The 22,159-nt window shown below is 36.0% G+C and overlaps 1 protein-coding gene across 1 annotated transcript; it reads right to left on the reverse strand.

Moving 5' to 3' along the window:
• Positions 1-8,494: 8,494 nt before the first annotated feature.
• On the reverse strand, positions 8,495-9,357 carry LOC134744908 (uncharacterized). Its single transcript, XM_063678856.1, has 2 exons — positions 9,304-9,357; positions 8,495-8,880 (listed from the first exon to the last, which is right to left on the reverse strand). The coding sequence occupies exons 1-2, from the start codon at positions 9,353-9,355 to the stop codon at positions 8,495-8,497; spliced, it is 438 nt and encodes a 145-aa protein (XP_063534926.1). The 5' UTR covers positions 9,356-9,357.
• Between the last annotated feature and the right edge of the window lie 12,802 nt (positions 9,358-22,159).

Consider the following 22,159-nt stretch of genomic DNA (forward strand, 5'->3'; position numbering starts at 1 on the left):
ATTCCGAATGTCCTCTTGAACGATCACTTTAAGATTTGCTTAAGATATTACTTAGACATTCAATGGATATGTAATGGATATCCCAAAACGTCACAATAATTGTAGCGTGAAATGACAATTGGTTTCTCGAATCGAACTGCAAAAGATAACTAGTTGAGAACTAAACTATAACGTATCTAAATATAAACACTTTATTTATATCGAAAATCAAATCAAAAATCAAAAAGCATTTATTTCGCTAAATAGTACATCATAACAATCTCATGGTTGGGACTTCCTAGTAAGTATGTATAATATCTGTGACAGGAAGCCTCGCTCTTCCACATTTATCTAGTACATTTGTACACAGTTAACCATAAAATGTAATATTGTGCAAACTGCTATTATTTTAACAAAATAACAATTTACATAATATTATTATTACTATTTCAAAATTTGTATATTAACATTTTAGAATTTTACCTTATATTATATTCACAAAGTTACAAAAGATTAGATTGTGTGTGTGTGTGTGTGTGTGTGTGTGTGTGTGTGTGTGTGTGTGTGTGTGTGTGTGTGTGTGTGTGTGTGTGTGTGTGTGTGTGTTTACATTTATTACATTCATACCACGATAAAAGGTAGATGTTCATTTTTTCATTAATCACATTATATAGGTGTTTTGATAATGCCTGATATTGTCTTTTTCCAAATTTAGATTTACAGTTCACTGGAGGGATAACAGATTTTTATACAAGATAATACAGTGGTACTATACGTAAACGAAATTAATAACTAGCTTAAATCTAAAATAGGCCCTTGAGGCATTGTACCAAGGATGCTGGCGGCATTTCCCCGCTGTATCGCAATGCTGATACGTTGTGCGAGGAAGCCGCCAGCTCTTCGGTCACAAGTTACGTCAACCAGACGTTTCGCGATTTCTGCAAACAACTTGTACGCGCTGGGACCCCATGGACCTAAAGTTTCAAAATTACACTATCTAAATATTAGATCTCGTATTGTTCTCGTATCTAGTAAATATCACGTTCGAATTGACCGATTAGCCGCTCCGATGTATTTGATGGCTACTGTACCCGACTATTTACTCGTGTGTAAATATTGGAGTGCACGGCCTTTCATTAAGTTATTGAAGGATAAAAATAAAAATAGTTGGAAGAAATTCAATGTATGAAGTATTTTTATTAGAAATAGCACTCAAATCGTTGTAAAGACATGACAGTGAATGTAGCTTTTTCTTTGCGAATTTTTGGGACTTGTTAAAAATATAGGTAAGTACAAAATGTTTTTAATATTTTTAAGTAGCGATTTATTTTATTTGAGGTATTTAATTGGTGGCGTATTGAAATTGCAAAAAGACTTACGTTTTTGAAATTAAATTACTCTTGACAAAATAAACTTACCTACTTAATTATTTTAGGTACTAACAATGCTAACACTAACCTATATTAGGCGTATTATGCTATCACAGATTATTTAAGTATGTCATAAAATAATTAATATTCGACTTAAAAAACGCATTTATTTAAATGTAAAACATTAACATTACTTGGAAAATATACAGGTTGGCTAAAAAATAAGTGTATTCCCGTTGCCCGTAGGGAAGTTTTGGGAACAACTTTTATTATGGGACCAACCCCGAAATCGCGAAAAAAAATTTGGCTGTTTCATATATTTTGGCTGGGCCAATTTCTATGGGAGGGTAAATTTTTTTTTCGCGATTTCGTGGTTGGTCCCATAGTAAAAGTTGCTCAGTATAATCCCAATACCTCCCTGGCATAGGGAATGCACTTATTTTTTAGCCACCCTGTATAGAAAACCTTGAAATATTGAATAACTTACAATCTACCATTTTCCTCGTACCCCAAATTCGCCGTGGTATCACCAAAAAGAATGAAAAACTTTTTTTTTTAATTCCTTTATAGAATATCCAAGAAAAGGATTTCCTAAAATCTGTCTAGAACCCCGGCTCTATGGCATAGTAACATAAGTATTTTTTTACAACTTCAATTACACGCACTCTGTCTGATTGCGATCCTTAAATCAAAATTGCAGATCGTCGATCACTGTCGGGCCTTACCCTTTCTCTGTACTTGAACTTGAGAGCTTCTAACTTTGCCGTGATGTATGAGCCAGATGGATTGACAAATACATGAGATTATATTGCCAGGCGCTTGCTAGGGAAATTGGTTCGGGTGTTACGATAATACCTCAGAGGATAAAACCATCCACGTATTTACTTGTGTATTAAATTTACTATCATACACACTTGCCGTAATATTGCATTGTCACCCGACTTACATATGTATGCAAATTTTCAGCTTCATCGGAAACCGGGAAGTGGGTCAAAACCTTCTAGATTTAGCTAGATTTGACTCGTACAATCATAGTTAAATATTACATACATACTTACATAGGTACTTACATTGTAACTTGTAAAAAATCTTGTAAAAAAAATCTTGAGACGACTTCGTCATTTTGAAGTTCAACCGAAACAGAGTACTTTAAATATTAAATAATAATATATTATAAAGGTACCTTATGGCGGCAGGCGTTTAGGCTATTATTAACGCTGCTCCAATACTATTGCGGTGCTATGCGACGTGAGCGCCAGCAGCCATAAGGTACCTTTTCCCGTGGAACGTCACACATTTGTATTAAATATTTTTAATCTGACACGAAAAATCACTCACGACAGTTTTATCTTAATTTTAATAATATTTTTCCTACTCAATTATGCCCGCAAAGTGCAAACGACGTATTTCCGTGTTTATTTATATTCCACGTTTGCTTGGCGATAATCCTGCCGGCTTTTAAATTATATCTGTAAATGTATTTGCATTTCATAATTTCATATTTCTTGCCACGTTGTTTATATTACGTAGTTCATGAATGCAAAAAACGTGCTCATTAAGAGTTAAATGAGTTTTTAAATGTATTAATTTATATTTGCGCGAAAGTTTTCAAAATATTATGCTAGGTACATATTTTCTGATATGAGGAATATAAGTTAAACATGTGTGTAACTTGTGCTGATTGTAAGCAGGAAAGTAAAAATATAATATTATTGACATATTACCCTGAAACTGTTTCCGATAAGTAGGTACCTACTTTTGCTTAACACACTAACTTATAGAAACATGACATTAATAAAAACAAAAGCCTTTCATGAAAAGGTCATTAGAAGTAATGTTCTTTTTCTTGGACATCGTTAACCAAATGATGCATTTTATTCAACGTAAAGACGTACCTAATTTACTTACACGTTTTGTTTGACCAATTCAGCGAAATTATCAAAATAATTCGCTTTTGACCATGCTGTACCGTACGGTAAAAATATTGAAAACTGTTTGCTAGATCCCAAGCAGTAATAATACCATCTCATTTTCCCCGACCGTATAATCTGGATAAGTCTAACTTCTATTATAAAATATCACTTTTCATACATCTCCAGCCACATTAGCTATTCAAGAGGCGCGCACCATCCCTAGTCCATTATGATGTGTCACGTAAAACAATTTCCAAGCTTCTTAGCCCACCCCGCAATGCTGCAATACAGATGCGCAAAAACCATCTTACTAAGACCTCCCGTACACCGTCTACAGTACTAATTCAAACCCATTAAACTTTCCTTCAAGGAAAGGAGACAGATCTAGGAATTTTGGACGCAAGTTTTGAAATGATCGGTGGAACTTGACGTAAGTCTTCTAATGTTTCATACGACTGACGAATGTATTTATTAATAGTAAACATTTTGCTTTGTTTTGTGTTACATATAGGTTATTTAAGGTGCAGTGGGTTCAGAAAACGGAGTTTTTAAAAAGTTATATCGCTTGTTTGGATCACGATACGGCTGCCATAAATTTAATTAGCAATCTTGAGACCTTTCACAAGAGACTGTATCGATTCGATTCCTGAGTTTGACTTTCAAAAATCACGAACATACACTTTAAAAACTTGTAACGAAATTATGCACAAATGCTAAAAATATGCCATATCATCATAATTGAGATTACCGATTACTTTTTGGAAACGAAATTATTTTTTTCATATATTTTAACTAGTTCTTGTCTATATTTGCAATTTTAAAATATTTAACAAAATCCTTTCATTACATTACAGAATTCCTAGCACCCATAACGCAGCCGCAATCATTCTGCCATTGAAACTTGAAACCAATTTTGCTTACTGAAATTCCAAATCAGTTTCATCGGTTTTAATTCAATTGCCTATGATCGCGGTTGGTCGACTAATCGAGAGGAAATTTACGTTTTGCCAAAGTCAGGATGTTTAGCTTTGGACTAGGATTATTTTTTATCTGAGAGATTTTCAAGTTACTTTAATGGAGATACTGGATCAATATTAATAAGCGAATTAAGGCCGTTCCATCGGTTTGCCGCTGTCTCTGTCACATTTCGCAAGAAAGAACGGGAAAGAGCATGCGCGCCAAGTGTCCATTTTGATCGAATTTTGTAGATTTTTATTTATTTTAAAAACGTTACCCTACAATATCGAAATTCGAAAGCTATGAAATTACTATTAAAGTTAAGATTGTTTTTTCTTCTTTTTTTGTTTATAGTATCACATAATAAATAACCGAGTAAAGTTGGATTAAAAGTCCGAGTTAGAGGTTACTTTGGGAATTAATTGTATCGAGCGAAGTGTCATAATTCGTGTATCGGAAGCTATGAAATTAAAGATAATATAGTCAAGAACTACATATATTTTTTCCACGTCTACGAATATCAACGCCTCTTAGAAAAACATGATCATATAAGGAGATTTTTCGCCTTCTGGCTCAGGGAACCGCCTTAACAGGTGGAAGTGGAAATAGAAACATCCGTTCTGTATGAGACACAAATAGTATATTTCATACCTGTGGCAGTCTGTAAAGTAAGAAATGTCTGCGTGCCTAAAGTTGACACTTTCTGCACGGAGAACAGAATTAGTATTTTATGCAATCGTGATATAATAAAGAGCTTTTCAGTCGAGTACCTTGTTTAGGCAACGAAGCTTGCTGAGTTGCCTAAGTAAGGTACGACATTGAAAAGCTTGATTATATCACCATTGTATCCAATAACTACTTTTTCTACAAGTCATCTAAAATTATACTTTTTTTACTATAAAACCTAAATAATGAATGAAAATTGGTAAGTATCGCAGTAGACAAAAATATTCGCGCGTTTTTGTCTTTTTTATGGCTTAAGGCGCGGCGGCACGTAATTGGTCAAATTCTTTTATAGTAGTCTTATTTCATATCAACCTTTGTTATATTTCTAGATATAAAGCTAAGAAATTGTGAACTCTACCTGGAGGGCACCATGTCACCCATGTCCTTCGACGACACGGTCCAGGACGTGGCTGCTGATATCAGCACCACCACCAGATAAATCTTCAACACAATAAAGCAGCCACTGCCCTTCTGGTTAGGCAGCTAAAAAGCGACAAGTTCTAGCATCGAAATGTACTATATTGTGTGTAAATAAATATATGGAGAAGCGGTTACGTTACTTTGTCCCCTTTTATCTCTAGTTACTCTAAAGCCATTTTAGGTAAAGCAATTATTACCCACAAGCATGTAACGGCATCATCGTTCATCTACCTACACGTGTATTTTGTACATTATCGGATAACAGGAGACACGTTATACCGGTATCGGTCATTGTATAATCCCTTAGTGGTCTACGTGTCGGGGCCACGAAGTGGGCGCCAAAGACTGAATTGTTTTACTTAAGTACTTGAAATTTATTGCATTTTGCTGTTAATTTTAGCTGCTTTCAAATCATTTCTAAATAAGCGTATTTATTAACACTGGACAATGGTATAGGTATGTAAGTAAGTGCATCGGCAGTAATGTTTTTATTTTTTTCCACAGGCTTCGCAAGGCTCATAATTATAATTAATTTAAAAAAATAGCATTTACTTGTAACCTTACTCTTAAGTGTTTAAAAAAATGTTCCATGGATACTCTGGCTTTTTTAGAGAATTAACTCTTCCTCAGTTTATTATTACCAAATTTATTTTTCCTTATTATTTTCCCTTGCTGTCTTTTAAGATCCACTCAAAGTGCTTTTTCATGTTTATATGCATACGATATTCTAAATAAATTATTTTCGTACAGTAATTTTGTTAGGTCAAGTAACCGTTTTCGGTATTTTTTTGTAACAATGAGAATACAGCCCACCGGTTTAATGGCCCACACACTGACATAAGGGCCCCAGGTGCCCGGCGCCGTGTTTGGACTTGGCCGCACATTTCCACACACCCCTTCACCTGCGATCGCAGTTCACCTTACAATGCTGCTACCAATATAGACTATTTTTATATAATCTCCTGTGCACTCTTATCTAAGTACTTACTTTATGAACATAAAATCAAAAGTAACGGGTCAGACTACGCGTCAAAAGCATCTGCCATTATCTAATAACTTAACAATAAGAAACTAATAAGAAACTATGAAAACGGATTATGTCGCGTATATTGAATTTATAATACATCCCGACGTTTCCTCCTCCTCCCCTCCTTCCTCCTCCCTCCTCCTCCCCCCTCAGTCACCCGTTGACCACGAACGCTGTAAAGGGTTCGAAACGTTGGGATGTATTATAAATTATTATATAATTTAAGGGTGGAGCGCGGCTGTATGGAGATTGAAAAAATGCTCCATAATATATTGAATAAAAACTATTATGGGCACATTTTGATATTTTAATGTTTTGTACTGCCGCAAAAAGTAAAATTCAAACAAAATGTTTTCGTTGCGTTTGTTTGTATAGGATAAAGTCAATTAAAGAGCTTAGACGTGTCCAAATTATGATTTATATTTTATTATAATATTAACACGAAACGTTTTCACTCATTTCGGTTAAAAAAAAGAGAAATTTTCATCAAAACAAGGCTGGAATTACGAAAAATAATGCATTTTAAATTCTAAAAAGGAGTTGCGTAGGAATTGCGTAAAATATTGGAAAGTTTGTCATGTTAGGTGGGGATATTTATAGTTTCTGACGCTAAAATTATAGAATTTATGTGGTTTGTTTCGTACTTCTGTGTTAAAATAGTAATAAAAAGCATAATTTGGACACGTCTAAGCTTTAATTGTCTTGATCCCATATAAAAACGTTACGTAGGTAATTTTTATTTTCAAAACTTCAGTCTTTGCGGCAGTCAGCTGCAGAGAAAAGGCACCCCCCCTGCATACAAAGTTCTGTAAATTGGTATGGACGTGGGGTAACTTTTCTCTGCAGCTGACTGTACAAAACATTAAAATATCAAAAAGCCAATAATATTTTTTATTCAGTATGGAGCATTTTTTTAATCGTAAAAAATGTTTTTGCTCCACACTCTTAGATATCTCTATTTGGAAGAAAACTCCAGGGTGGCAGATACTTTTGGCGCGTTGTTTCATCATCTACTATTGACGCTGACTGTACCTACTATAGTTACCAATCCAGGTTTTCTTTAGTTAATTCTCTTTTAATGAGCATCGCTAACTAAACAAGAATAACTCGCTAACTAATTAGAAGTACCTAATAAAACAAAATTACCACGGGTTTGCTTTTTGCCACATTTTACTACTTATTATCTTGTGCTTATATGCTGTTTTTGTCTATAATTATACTCTTATGCTGTGTGAAGTGTGCTGTGTAAAAGGAATTATATTAGATGGAGCACTACTTCTAATGGGTTCTAACAAATAAAACAACTCCATATGCGGAGAGCCACGGGCTAAGGTATAACGCAAAAAAAACAGAGCTCCTCGTGTTTAGGCCGCAAGGCGGTCACGTGGGTGCGGTGCCACCAGCGTTCCTGTCCGCAAATGAGATTAAGCGCGTGTCACAATTTAAATACCTGGGCCACTGGCTCACCGATGATTTATCCGATGGAGTTGATGTTGAGAGGGAGAGAAGAGCTCTGGCGGTAAAATGTAATATGCTCGCTCGCAGGTTCGCACGTTGTACGAAACAAGTAAAAATCTCCCTTTTTAAGGCATACTGCCAAAGCTTCTACACGTGCAGCCTGTGGGTGAAGTATACGCAGAGAACGTTGAACACTATAAGAGTTCAATATAATAATGGGTTCAGGATGTTAATGGGGCTGCCGCGACACTGCAGTGCCTCGGGTATGTTTGCAGAAACGCGTACAGATGGGTTTCACGCGATTATACGTAAGCGAGTCGCATCCCTGGCGCAGCGTGTTCGTGGCAGTACCAATGGCATCCTGACCGTAGTGAGCAATAGGCTAGACTGTCCTTTTCAGAAGCACTGGATGGAGCTTCATGTTAGAGCGCCTACCCAGTCTAGGATGTAATTTTATGTTGTGTGTTTATTTTTTGTAATTGTTTTGTTTTGTTTTGTGTCCTATGTAATAACTAACCATAATTTAATTACCTATGTTACCTACATGTAAATATTAATTGTACCTATACTAACACACTGGACCACGGTCTGCAATAAATATTTCAATTTCAATTTCAATAAACGTATCAGAACACGATTACCGTTTATTGTGAATTATCTGGAATAAGCCAAGAATCACCCTCCGTTAAAGTGAGATGAAACTTCTTTCTGGTCAAACTGAGGCCCAATCCAGTCCAGTCATCCACTACGGAGTAAAGCTCATAGGTCCCTGAGTAGGAAGTCGGTGCTCCTGAGAATCCAATCCCACAGCTCACAAATGGCTGGACAGCATCCAAGAAAGTGATATGAGGGTCGCTGAGTTCATTGTTAGGGTAGGCTTCCACCATCGCTCCATTGGGAAGCACGACGTGGCATGACTGTAGGGTGTCGAAGAAGAATTTTGGGATGGTCAGACTTTTTCCGATTAGGTCATTTGTCAGAAATGAGACATTTTCATCTTCGAGGAAGATTTGGGTTAAAGCGCTGGTACCTGAAATGGAAAGTGAATATTAATAGATCCAGTGAAAATGAAAAAACAATACTAAAGATATTAAAAACGCGAAAAAAGAATTCAACTAGGCAAAAGGGAAATTGTTTTTTGTCTACAATAGGTACCTCCTATCTCTATAAATTCTATTGAAACATTTTTTTCTTTTTAGATCTAAATTTTATGTTGACAGTTAAAGCTGGGTCTATAGTTTATTTTCTAGCTATACTGGCATTCCTAGAATTAGTTATTTTAATTATTGTTTACTCAATACTCTACATACTAAAATAATTTTACGGTTTAATTTTGGTATGACTCACGGCAGTTTAAATTCGACCACTTCAGTATATTTTATCTTTTATAAAAAACATTACCCTCCTCCTTTGGCAGTCGGGTAAAAAGACAGGTTGTTTTAATTGTACTTACCTGAAGTAGCTACAGCGATGAAGAAAATCAATCCAAACACTTTGTAAGCCATTTTGACTGTACTCAGACAACGATTCCTTGGCTGGCTTAATCTATTACGGATTATATACGCATTCACGATCAAGATATATACTTTATCGAAAGTTAAAAGATGTATATCAGTGCTAATACAAAGTATATCGATTATTAAGAGACAAAATATATGTATGTATAAATATATGAATCATAGAATAGAATAGAATATCTTTATTTCGCTTTAAAATAGATTAGCAGAGATAGATAGATAGATTTTATTTAAGTATTAAAAATCTACTATCGTTTTAGCTATACTTTGCCTTTTACTAAAGACAAATAACTAAGTACGAAACAACTACGTAACGAAATAACTTTCAATACAATTTGTTTAGGTTATCTTAAATTGCCTGACAATTTTCTGTGACTTAAATTTAATATGAAACTATTTTTTAAAATTTAAGCGGTAAATAACAAATGCAGGAAAAACACTTTCACGTGAAAATGCTAATACAACTCTATTAGCATTTTAATAAAACTCCAATAAGTAAATATTCCTCTGGATTTTTTTAAATTATTTTCTGGTGATACCAGGTTGATACCTGATTAGTTTTATTTCAGTAGCCATTCATTTTTATTTAACTAGCGTAGTTCGCTTCGCACGGGTAGTTCATCTAATTTACACAAAAACTTTACAAATTAAGTATAGTATACATATAAACCTTCCCCATAAATCACTATCTATTAAAAAAAGTTTTAAAGATCTAAACATACATAGGGACAGACGGACAGACAGCGGAAAGCGACTTTGTTTTATACTATGTAGTGATTACCGATAAATGTTAAGATTGAGTTGTAGATGAGATTTTATCGTAGTTGCGTGACTTTTTTTAAAGAGATAGCACCATTTTATATTAGCCATTATCACCATTTAACATCAATCAAGATTGTTAGGGAATCGGAAAAAAAACTCCTCCGGCCGCGTGGTCCGATAGTTTTGTCCGACATGTTGGAATACAATAATTTTTAATTCTTCGTTGTCCGACCACTCGGACTGTATGAAATTTTATATTCCGCTTAGTTCGAACATCGAACCACGAGGAATTTTAAAATTCCACTTAGCCCTTTACCTACGCTGCCGTGTCAGACGTATCTCTGCTATCTCAAAAAACACAGTTTTGAGTAAATCGACTTTAAAGTTTTTGGTGAGCGTGAAAACTAATAAACTCATATATTTCGTGAGTTTATTGAGTTAAGTCATTTTTAATATGTGTTTTGTGTTTCAATAGACGTGAAGAATAATATTTCTTTACTTTTTTCTTGTAAAAGTACATAGTTTTTGAAATAAACGCATAAACATAGTTTGGCGTAACCACTGTTTCATACATTTGGTGGTTGCGCGTAACTATGTTAACTTAAAGTTAGATGAGTTCGTTGTATGAGCGCTCATAATATTTCGCGTGGCCACGGCTCGCGGGCTTATTGAGGTTTTCGTTTATCTAAAGTTAGAAGACTACATTGTATCAACTTCTAGTAAAACGTGTAACCAGGGCATGGGAAATATTGAGGTGGTCACGCGTAGTTCTTTTATCTTAAGTTGTAAGAGTTCGTTGTATTAGTGCTCCTAGTAAAACGCGTAACCAGACTACACAAGATAATCCATTTTATAATGTGCTAACTCACATTACATACAAGGAGCCCGATTTCTATCAGTCCTTACATCATTGGTTATAAAATAGATCAATCGATTGGTGGAAAGAGCCTTATGCTTAATAGCGTATGCATGTATTGCATGTATGTATGTATGTCAGCGTGTATGTATGTATGTATGTATGTATGTATGTATGTGTGTGTTTGTTTGTATGTACTTTATTTAATATTTAATCCCAGTAAGTGTAAAAGGCGGAATTAACGGCAGGTCAGTTACGAAAAAAAAAATACCGCCTTAAAAAAAGGTTCTCAGTTTGACCCGTATGTTTGTCCGCGATTATCTCGCGTTTGGCTGAACCGATTTTGATGCGGTTTTCAGAAAAGTGTTTGATACATTCTGGAGAAGGTTTTAGTATACATAGAGCTGAGCTGATGCTGAACCCTGGCTGTACCTAGTGGAACTCAGGTTTGGTGTAACATAGGCACACGCTGTTTTGGTCATCCAACACGTCTTAATGAGCACTTGGGGGAGCAGTACCCAAGATAAAGCTGATGCTGAACCCTGGCTGTACCTAGTGGAACTCAGGTTTGGTGCAACGTAGGCAAACGCTGTTTTGGTCATCCGACACGCCTTGATGAGCACTTGGGAGAGCAGTACCCAAGATAGAGCTGATGCTGAACCCCGGCTGTACCTAGTGGAACTCAGGTTTTGGTTCAGGTTTGGTGTAAATTTATTGTGGGTATTAGAAGATACCTAGTAAAAATATTAGGGTAAAATAAGGACGAAAATTGCTTGTATCTTTATACGAAAAACCTGTCAGAATGTCCTTATGATAAGCGACAATGTGGTACCTTTTGCTTGAAAATGACACAAATAAACAAATACACGTGGCAAGGAGCGACGAGCCGCTCCCTCCACGCCCCGCGCCCCGCCTCACCGCGAGCCGCCTATCACCGTACTACCCACGTGTGGTTACGCGAAACTATGATAACTCGAGATAGTAGATATCCAGTTTGCCGTAAAAAAACTGCGAAGAGTTACGCATAATTATTCTAACTTGAGTTAGAAGAGATACGCATAACTCAATGTCCAAAAATTCGAAAACGTCTATCTTAAAACATGAAATATCTCAGTAACTAAAGACATTTTTTGAAATTTTGTTTAAGTATTATATAAAGCATAGTGTCTAGTTTCATTTTGCACTGGTTAGGCGTATCTCTGCTATCTAAAGATAGCAGAGATACGTCTGACACGGCAGTACGGGGACTTTGAAAACCCAGTCACCGCTCAATACGGGCATGTATTGGCGAGTTAGCGGTTTGACATAATTTCACTTACTTGTAACTTTTGAAGTACTACAGCTACGTGCTTGAAATTTCACACACACATTAAGTAAAATATGTTTTATTAATAACTAATCACTTGGTGTATTTATATTCACTAATAATTCTTATTTCACGCTTAATATTAATCACTAAGAAATTGAAGAATTTTAAGTTACTGTTAGCGAATTTCTCAAGATTAAGGTTTATAGTTTATTATATATGTAACACAACTAAACACTTAAATGATGATGATTATTGAAATATTGCAAAAAATCAATCACTTAAAATGTTGCACAGAAACAGATTTCTGCTACTGATGAACAATAGTGATGTGCGCATATCGACACAATTGACGATATTTCTGTAAGTACGGGATATAAGCTTAGAGAAATTTGTCGAGGAGGTGCGATCAATTTGCGAACTTCAGTATTCGCGTTAGGCCCCCCAATTGATATAGTGGTTCCGGCCGGGCCGCCTTAGGTATCATCTCTTTGGGCATCGCTCAACAATATGAGACTTACATTAAAATTAATCTACACCTTGAAACTTCAGTAGCATTTTCTATTACTTGCACAACTTTATTACCCTGTTTCAAACACTGAATAGCAACCTGAACAATGCCAACCAAGTTAGTTGTTCCCAAGGCAATTCGAGTCTCTCATCTGGCCAGTGTATCTTGGATCAAATTAATAACAAGTCCGGAGGCTGCAACGTCTGTCACCATAGTTTAGAAAGTGCCGCCGTCTGCCCAACTTTGCCGTAGCGGAGACATAAACAGCTAAAATCAGATGGGGACAAACACTTGTAGGGAATCCTCATACTGTTACTCTTGTCCCGAGCAAAATAAACTATGTTACTCTACCCCACATGACCTTATGTTATTCTGGGCTGAGTCTTGTTATGAACTAACTATAAAAAGTAGGATATATAATTGTTTTCTTCTGAATGAGTGTAGCCTTCACAGGATTGATGAAATTGTTTTGAGGAATAAGTAAGCATAGTTGAGTACACATCAGACCAGGATAACCAGTTATGTCGGAATAGGCAGGTCCTTTTAGTAGCAGAGAGAATCAGGTTTTTTTTCGCCTTTATTATTTTATTACGTAAATTGACAGCTTTTCTATATTTATAACTACCATCGTTATATCTTTCTTATATATTATTCCTACACTGCCAAAAAACATACCTATACATTGTTTATTGTTAACAAGTTACTTGTCTACTCGCGAAATGAGTCATCTTATAATTCTAAGTGTTTTTTTGGGACTTAAAAAAGGGTCATTCGTTCCATCAGTATCCCCGCTGCTGTTATGTCCTTTGTAGTTTCGAGTAAACTAAGCTTAATGCAGTTTACCAAGTCGCTGCCACGGATGTGACAGTCAGTGATACGTGTCCTATTTTCTACTTGGGTTATTTATACTAAGCTATGTACTATTACATGTTGTCTAGGTTTTCAATTTGAGAGAAACTTAATTTGGCAGACTAATTTATCGAAACTGTTAAAGATGTCTGAAGACGAAACATTTTAAGATGTTTAATGACGCGACTTCCAGTGCATTTTGCTTACATCGATCAGCGTAAGTTGAAGTCCTATCAAAACAAGATCGTAACCAATTGTTAAATCCAAATTGGCCTCGAGGACTTCTCAGATAAAAGAAAGGTCTTAAGCCGGAAATCGTGAAAGATCTCAGCAGTGCTTGCTGCACCTGGCGATTTAACTTTGTAGATTTTTTTTAATTTTTTCCGATGTCACAGCCAAGATTCTTTACTAAGTTGTTTGTAAATTAGATGTTGTAGTTAAACGTAAGAATCTGAAGTTATTAAGAAAGTTGAAAAACAAAGTATCTGAAACACCTGTTCACAGTGCAATCTTATTGCGATAATTACGATTAAAACCTATGTTTTCATCGATAAATATGTTAAATAGGTGGGTCAAAATTCTTTTCGTTGTCTTGTTTCTCACCACTCTGACACTTCTATTTTTGTATTTATAAAAAAGATAGTGCTATTGCATGTGTTTCTAGCTGTAGATTATATTTCTCTTGAGAAAAACTAAAAACTATATTTCACCACATACAAAACGGGCTATTGAGCGCAGCATTTTAGGTGTGAAGAGGACCGATCGTATCAGGAACACCACGCTGCGCGCAAAAACCCGCATGGCTGACGTCGGCGAGAAGACTGCTAGGCTCAAATGGGACTGGGCGGTCACGTCTGCTGCATGCATCCAGACAGATGGGCTAGCGTAGCTACCAAGTGGCTGCCAGAAGAGGGGCGCGAACCCGGCAGGCCCAGATGGAGATGGCGAGACGACCTAGACACCTTTCCCAACAACTGGCCGGAGGAGGCACTACATAGGGAGTCGTGGAAGACAAGGGGAGAGGCCTTTGCCCAGCAGTGGGAGACCATAATAGGCTAGTGAAAAAACAAAAAAAAAAGATACACTCCGTCACATTTTTTGGGGAGAAAAAACAAGACAACGAAAATAATTTTGACCCCTGTTTTTATTCGGTCGTTAATATAATAGTGTTACAGGTGGTAAAATCACACATAACGCAGACTGAGAAGGGTCGATCGTATTTTCGCGGCAACGACGGTCCATGACCACAACTCCATGGCCGGGGATTTACGTTTACCCTTTTTTATGTGTGCCCCAGCATAATAATATAAAGTTAAGAATATTTTCTGTACGTGGGCACTTTATTTATTTAAACTTAATTAACGACCGGTTTGGCCTAGTGGGTAGTGACCCTGCCTGTGAAGCCGATGGTCCTGGGTTCGAATCCCGGTAAGGGCATTTATTTGTGTGATGAGCACAGATATTTGTTCCTGAGTCATGGGTGTTTTCTATGTATTTAAGTATTTATATATTATATATATCGTTGCCTGAGTACCCATAACACAAGCCTCCTTAGGCTTACCGTGGGCTTAGTCAATCTGTGTAAGAATGTGCTATAATATTTATTATTATTATTATTTATTGAATTGCATAATATAACAAATAAAGTATAAATATGGGGGAATTAATGCCTAAAGGCATTCTCTGTCTAAACAGAAACATTAGTAGGTGCAGGCATTAAACAAAAAAAGTAGAATCTAGGTAACTTGTATTTTGATATGAAAATATCCTCATCATTATCACCAACCTGTACCTATTATATATCCCACCTGGGGACAGACTTTCACTAAGGATTTGGGCCATGTCCCTACTCTAAAAATACAGCTTATTGTAAGTTTGGACTAGTGAGTTTTTTGGAAATTATAAGTTTCTTGGAACTTGTGTACTACTTTTTTTTAAACATAAGTTTCTTGGAACTTGTGTACTAAATATCATTAGATAAAATAAATTAACTTGTCGAGCCAGGGATTCACGATCTTAATTTGACTAGTTAATTTACCTATAGCTCGAAAAAAATTTTTTAAGAATAACTTGTAGAATGTAATCAAACTATTTGTATTTTTTTTTTCAGATTCACGGACCACCCTACGCATTTCATAAATTATTAAGACTCCGTCGGTTTCATTGTATGGTGCCCGTGTAAGTTGCGTGAATACAGAATGAATTGTAATTTGTTTTGGTTGTGCCTTCCGTTTCGTTAGAAAGCTTCTTGCGGGTTTGTCAAATGGATTCACAAGGAAAACATGAGGGCTAAACAAAAAGTTTTGAAATCATTTTTGTTTTTTATGATTCCTGAGTTTTCTTTTTGGCAAGAGGTAAACAACTGAAGGGGAAAGGCTAACGATATAAAACGGTTTCTTTGTACGTTAATAACTAATTGGCACATAGAATACATAGCAGGCTTCTAATAAATATGCAGGGATGATAAGACACAAAATATGATAGAAGATTTAATAAATAAGTCATAATACTAACACAATAAATACGGCTATACGTGCGATTGTGATTGAAAATAATTAATTATTTATTATTGTGTTAATAATGATGAAATTGATAATTCAATGAATACCTATATTAGATAATCCGTATTTTTTGATATTTAGATTTTTATTCTAGAAAGTTTCTAGACTAGTATTTTTTATACAATTTTGGTGTTTGACGATCCTTTTGTGAATTCTTATTATTAAGTTTGACATACCTATCTATAATAATTCAATGTTTTTAAGAATAATAATAACTGCATCAATAAATTGCTCTGATATTTAGATGAAGGTAATATTTAAAACTTGACAATTTAAAAGTGCTTGTTGCTAGGCCTTTTTCAATAAAGATTATATTGACTTTGACTTTGATTTTGACTTTGTACGTAAAATATTGGCTGTACGTATATATCATAGAAAATTATTATTCAATTTTATATAACACACACCTAACCATACATTTACAGTCTGGCAAGAGTAGAAATTAAAAAGTGGCAACACTGTAGTGTCGTCCCTTTCAAATCAATCTTAGAAAAACGGGACGACGTTACAGTGTTGTCACTTTTTAATCTCTTTGCCAGACTGTACCATAACCATGATCTTTACAAGTTTTACAACATAGGTTACATATATCTGCGTGCCTTGGATGCACTTTTGTATTGTTTGTCTGAAACGAATTCACAATGTAAACTCAAAATAGCAGAATAAATTTAATCACAATCCATTGCCAATAAAAAGAGCCCGTCATAAGCATCCGCTCCAATTGTCATAATTTGTACAACCCTGTTAAGTATTATCACAGTGGAAACAAATACAGAAAGGCCGAATTATAGACATGAGGAATGAAAAAGAAATGAAATCCGAAACCATCGGTAGTAAAATGGGCATCTGGTAGTCATAATTTGTACAGCGTTGTGAAAAGTATAATCACAGTGGGAACAAATACAGAAGTTCCAAATTATAGACATTCATATGCAATGAGAAAAAAACACATTCAAATCTTTTCAAACCAAAAAGAGCTTCGTCGCGTCGTGTCATAAGCACTAAACGCAATTTTTATAATTTGTACAGCGCTACTAAGTACCTATCTTCTTAGTACAACATAAAGTTTTGATTATAAGCAAGAGCTATGAACACAATTTTATTATATGTTTTTAGAAAGCTGCCGGGACAGTTGATAATTATAACTACCTATACCATATAAGCGACGACCTGGTGAAGGTCGCGGGAATTCGGTGGTTGCGAGCGGCACAGCATCGGTCGGAGTGGCGAGCCTTGGGGGAGGCCTATGTCCAGCAGTGGACGTCTATCGGCTGACATGATGATGATGATGATACCATATTATTACCACATGGATGATTGACCACACTTTTTCTTACACATTTGAGCATTTTTATGATCCGTCTGGATTTGAAAGGTAACTGTAAACTATAAAAATTAAATGAAAATCTTTATTTTCAGGCAACTATTGACTATACTTACAGGCCTGCTGATATTTTCTCTGTTAGATTAAATCAGTGGTTATCGTTCATTTTATTATCGAATCCCCAGTTAACAGCAAAAACCAACATAAACCTTGTTTACAACAAACAGCGCGACAGTTTGACAATATCTCTCATCGCCAGCCATCCTGTTAAATTGTTGACAGTATGTGCTAATGTTTTGTTGGAAATTTTAATATTAAATAAAAAAAACCGGCCAAGTGCGAGTCGGACTCACGCACCGAGGGTTCCGTACTTTTTAGTATTTGTTGTTACAGCGGCAACAGAAATACATCATGCTGCGGTGCTGAGGTGAGACCATTTCGTGGCACTTTTTCTTTTTATTTATGTTTCTCTGTTTTGTATAATTTTCTATTTGTGTGTGCTAACGAATAAATTATTTATATTCTATTCTATTCTATTCTATTCTATTCTATTCTATTCTATTCTATTCTATTCTATTCTATTCTATTCTATTCTATTCTATTCTATTCTATTCTATCATCTGTGAAAATTTCAACTGTCTAGTTCTAGTTCATGAGATATAGCCTGGTGACAGACAGACGGACGGACAGACGGACAGACGGAATAGGGTCCCGTTTTTACCCTTTAGGTACGGAACCCTAAAAACCAGGAATAAAGCCACGCTTGTTTCCTGTCACTTTTAACATAGAGTAGGGCCGATACAGTCGAACTGCAACCCGACTGCAATTTATATGGGAACTGCACGCCGACTGCACGCCAACTGCAATGTCGGTACACCGTCTGTCTGGGCTTCTTTTTTCCCAGGAGGCGTATTCATTGACATCAAAATGATATATAAATAATGCCAGTCGCTCGTGTGTCTCGCTCGCGCCAATACATGTACATACAAATAAGAACGAAATGCACGCGCGACTGACATCATTTAGATATTAATTTAATGTCACAATGGAAGTTTCAATGGCCGCCAAGATGCAGCAGTATGGCGAATGGACATATATTACACAAAAACTTACTCTTGCTCCGTTTTTCTTTTTACCCCATACCTATAGCCATATTATGAAGACAAGAATTTTATGAAATTTCATACGCACCTAGGTCTTAAATATTAAAAATAGAGGATGAAATTACACTTAACTTATGCATATATAGTTACTATGTGTAAAAAATCTAATGATAAAATATTAATGCCTGTGAAGCCGATGGTCCTGGATTCGAATTCCGGTAAGGGCATTTATTTGTATGATGAGCACAGATATTTGTTCCTGAGTCATGGGTGTTTTCTGTTTTTAAGTATTTATATATTATATATCGTTGTCTGAGTACCCATAACAATAGCCTCCTTGGGCTTACCGTGGGACTTAGCCAATTTGTGTAAGAATGTCCCTATAATCCCTATAATAAATAAATAAAAAATAAAAATAATAAACTAACCATTTGGATGGAGGAAAAAAACAATTTACTAATATTGCAATTTCGACCCAGGAATGAAATACAAACCTTAATTAAAACTCAGTAATGAAACGTAAGCCTTTACACGAGCTGGATTAGAAGCTTCATTATTGTGTTTCTAAATGAGTTCATTCTGTTGTCTAACAAGCTTAAGTTCCAGGGAAACATAACAAGGGGAATATCAATGTTTCGGATATATTACACAATTTTCTATGTGAACTTTCTGAACTAAATATAAAGTTAATTATGTACAACTTTACTATAAATACGACCAATTCCGATATAGGCCAGCAAGCGTTTTTGGCGATTTTTGGTTTTATTCCTCGCACACTGCGGTTTGTGCACTTCTTGTGGCCGCGCAATGTAGTCGAACTTACGCTGCGTAAGCGTAAGCAAACAACTTGCGAACGCGAAGCGAAGCGGCGCGGCGCGGCGGGCCCACAACGGCGGGCAACAATTACGCTACTGCACTGCTTTCCAAGGCAGGGGCGTAGCTAGAGGAAATGGCGCCCGGGGCAGGCACCAAATTTGCGCCCCCCAAACGTAGCCTGTAGACCCCCGTTCGACGCGGCGGGAACAATCAATGTTTTTGAAAATAATTTTATATTTTTCGCCCGTTTTGGCGCCCCCCCTTGGACGGCGCCCGGGGCACGTGCCCCCCCCCCCCCAGCCCCACCCTAGTTACGCCACTGTCCAAGGTATCTTGACTAGCTCACTGTTGGTATATTAGAAAGTGCGGATAGTTTAGTAGATAAATATATGTTAACAGAGCCGAAATATTTAATATTATTATACTTGCTTTTACTTTTTTTTTGATGATTATAAGTTGGTGACGAGTAACTCATTTCTAATCATTCTTCCTCCTTAAATCGTTTTGACTGTTTTATAATAAAATGGTTCAGGTATAGCCAAAAATTGGAGTGAATACTAGATTTTGGGTTCCTAGCCTTTCTAGCACATGTCTTGTGTATCTTCTTCTCAGCACCTGATTGAACTCAATTAGAGAGTTTTAAGCATAACACAGCAGATTGCAACTGGCCCTCCGCACAAAAGAGGACACTATTTTTAAGCTATGGAATCATAATTCAATAACTTGAATAATAGGTATGTTTACAATAAAATTAATAAAAACTAAGTGTAGTCTTCATCTTCTCAAATGACTTTTTCGTCTAACACGGTAATCTGTTAAACAAAAGCCATTGTCTCTTTTGTGCGAGATGTCGGCCTTTGTGTGCCATTGTGTGTTGACGCGTGCCACGGCGCGTGCGGCGCTCACACACAATGGCACACATTGGCCGATCGCTCGCACAAAAGAGACAATGGCTTTTGTTGGCAGATTACCGTCTTAGACGAAAAAGTCATTTGAGACGATTTTGATTTTGATTTTGTTTTTACGACATGAAAGCATTTTTTTAAATATGCTCGATTCATTTAACTTTTGCACTTCGCCAGTGTATTTTGGTCTTTAAAAATATTTGGTTTGCGTCTTTTTTTTCATAAAAGTGGAGAGCAGATGGATCTTGAGTAGTTGGTCGTTTGTGTAGCTAAGTAAAAAACATACGGGCTAGATTTTTGTTACAAAACGCCATAATTTTGCGAGATTTCTATCTTACAGTTATGTTCATCATATTCATACAAATAAATCATTTACCTATCTATCTATCTATCGTAAATCATCAATTTATTAGATGGATTGGACTTAGGCCTACGAAATGGATCTCAACAACGACCGATCGCGAGCTCTCCTGAAAAACAGTTTCGTGATATCTTGCCAGTTTATCCTGTCGGAAGCCTTTTTTGCCTCGGACTTCTGTTTACGATTGCCACTTAAGAACCTTTCTACCCCAACGGCAATCGGTTCTACTAGCAATGTTCATCTGGCTACTAACTGACAAACTAACTGCTCATCATCTCAGAGAATCAATATTTCCTTGGATATATTTTCATGTATTATTCAATCTCGCAGATAATTTTTTGGAGTAACCATGATCCTTCATAAGAGCCCATTGCCCATTGGCAAAACACACGTTATAGGTAAATAGATACTATTCTCTTATTTCACTACGCCAGACATAATACAAATAACAATAATTGATATCAAAGGCCGTGTATTTCCGACAACGTTATATTTCTGTACAATAATTTAATCAATTTTGCTATTTCAGGAACTCATTAATTACCTACTTATACACGCTGGATACAAAATCTAATCAAATTATATATGTTAGAGCATATGATGAGTGGTGTCCATTTGTAGCCTCTATAGCAGCATCAATATTGTAATCATTGCATGTTAGTATAAGCTACTTGTAATTTTACGTGTTAGTGTATAAGATCTTCTTCTTTTTAAACTTGTATGGTGCTGTATGTAGATTTTTACAATAAACGTTTTCTATTCTATTCTATTCTATTAAATTCTATTAGGTTCCTATGTAGCGTAGGCCTGAGCCAGCATCCCAGGTAGCAAAATGACGTAAAATGACGTCAGCGACGTCAGAATGACGGCATTATTACGTCATTACGACGTCGCTGACGTCATTTGACGTCATTTTGCTACCTGGGATCCATTAGCCAAACTATGAGCTTATTATCAGGCGAGCGGTACGCTTGTTTGCACACGACGCTTTGTGAAATATAATAAAACCATGAACTTTAAAGTAAGCCTACGGTTTCGTATCTTATGTTATTTATTGACTACCAACATCAAACTAAAACTAATTATTCATAATGGTATGTTGTTCTATCCGTCTCTTATCTTGCTTGCTTTCAATGTTATCAGATAAATTTCAGAATACCAACTGCTAAGTTTTAGTTTAAATTAGCGTGTTAATTACAAAACTTGGCTATTTATATCGCGAATATCAGCATAATAGCACTGCGGCCACAGGCGCTACCGCAACCACCCCAACTGCTCCTAGAATTCACGCCCAATTCTGTCTTATATAAACGTACAAGCGATTTACAAATACATATAAGCCTATATATACTTTTTGATGCCTAATAAACGATGCGGAAACAACCTCTCTTTTGCATTTACCTGGAGGTAGGTTAAAAATCTGGGCTTCTTAATCCTC

Source organism: Cydia strobilella, chromosome 10 (genome assembly GCF_947568885.1).
Source record: "Cydia strobilella chromosome 10, ilCydStro3.1, whole genome shotgun sequence".
In the NCBI taxonomy this organism is placed as follows: Eukaryota; Metazoa; Arthropoda; class Insecta; order Lepidoptera; family Tortricidae; genus Cydia; species Cydia strobilella.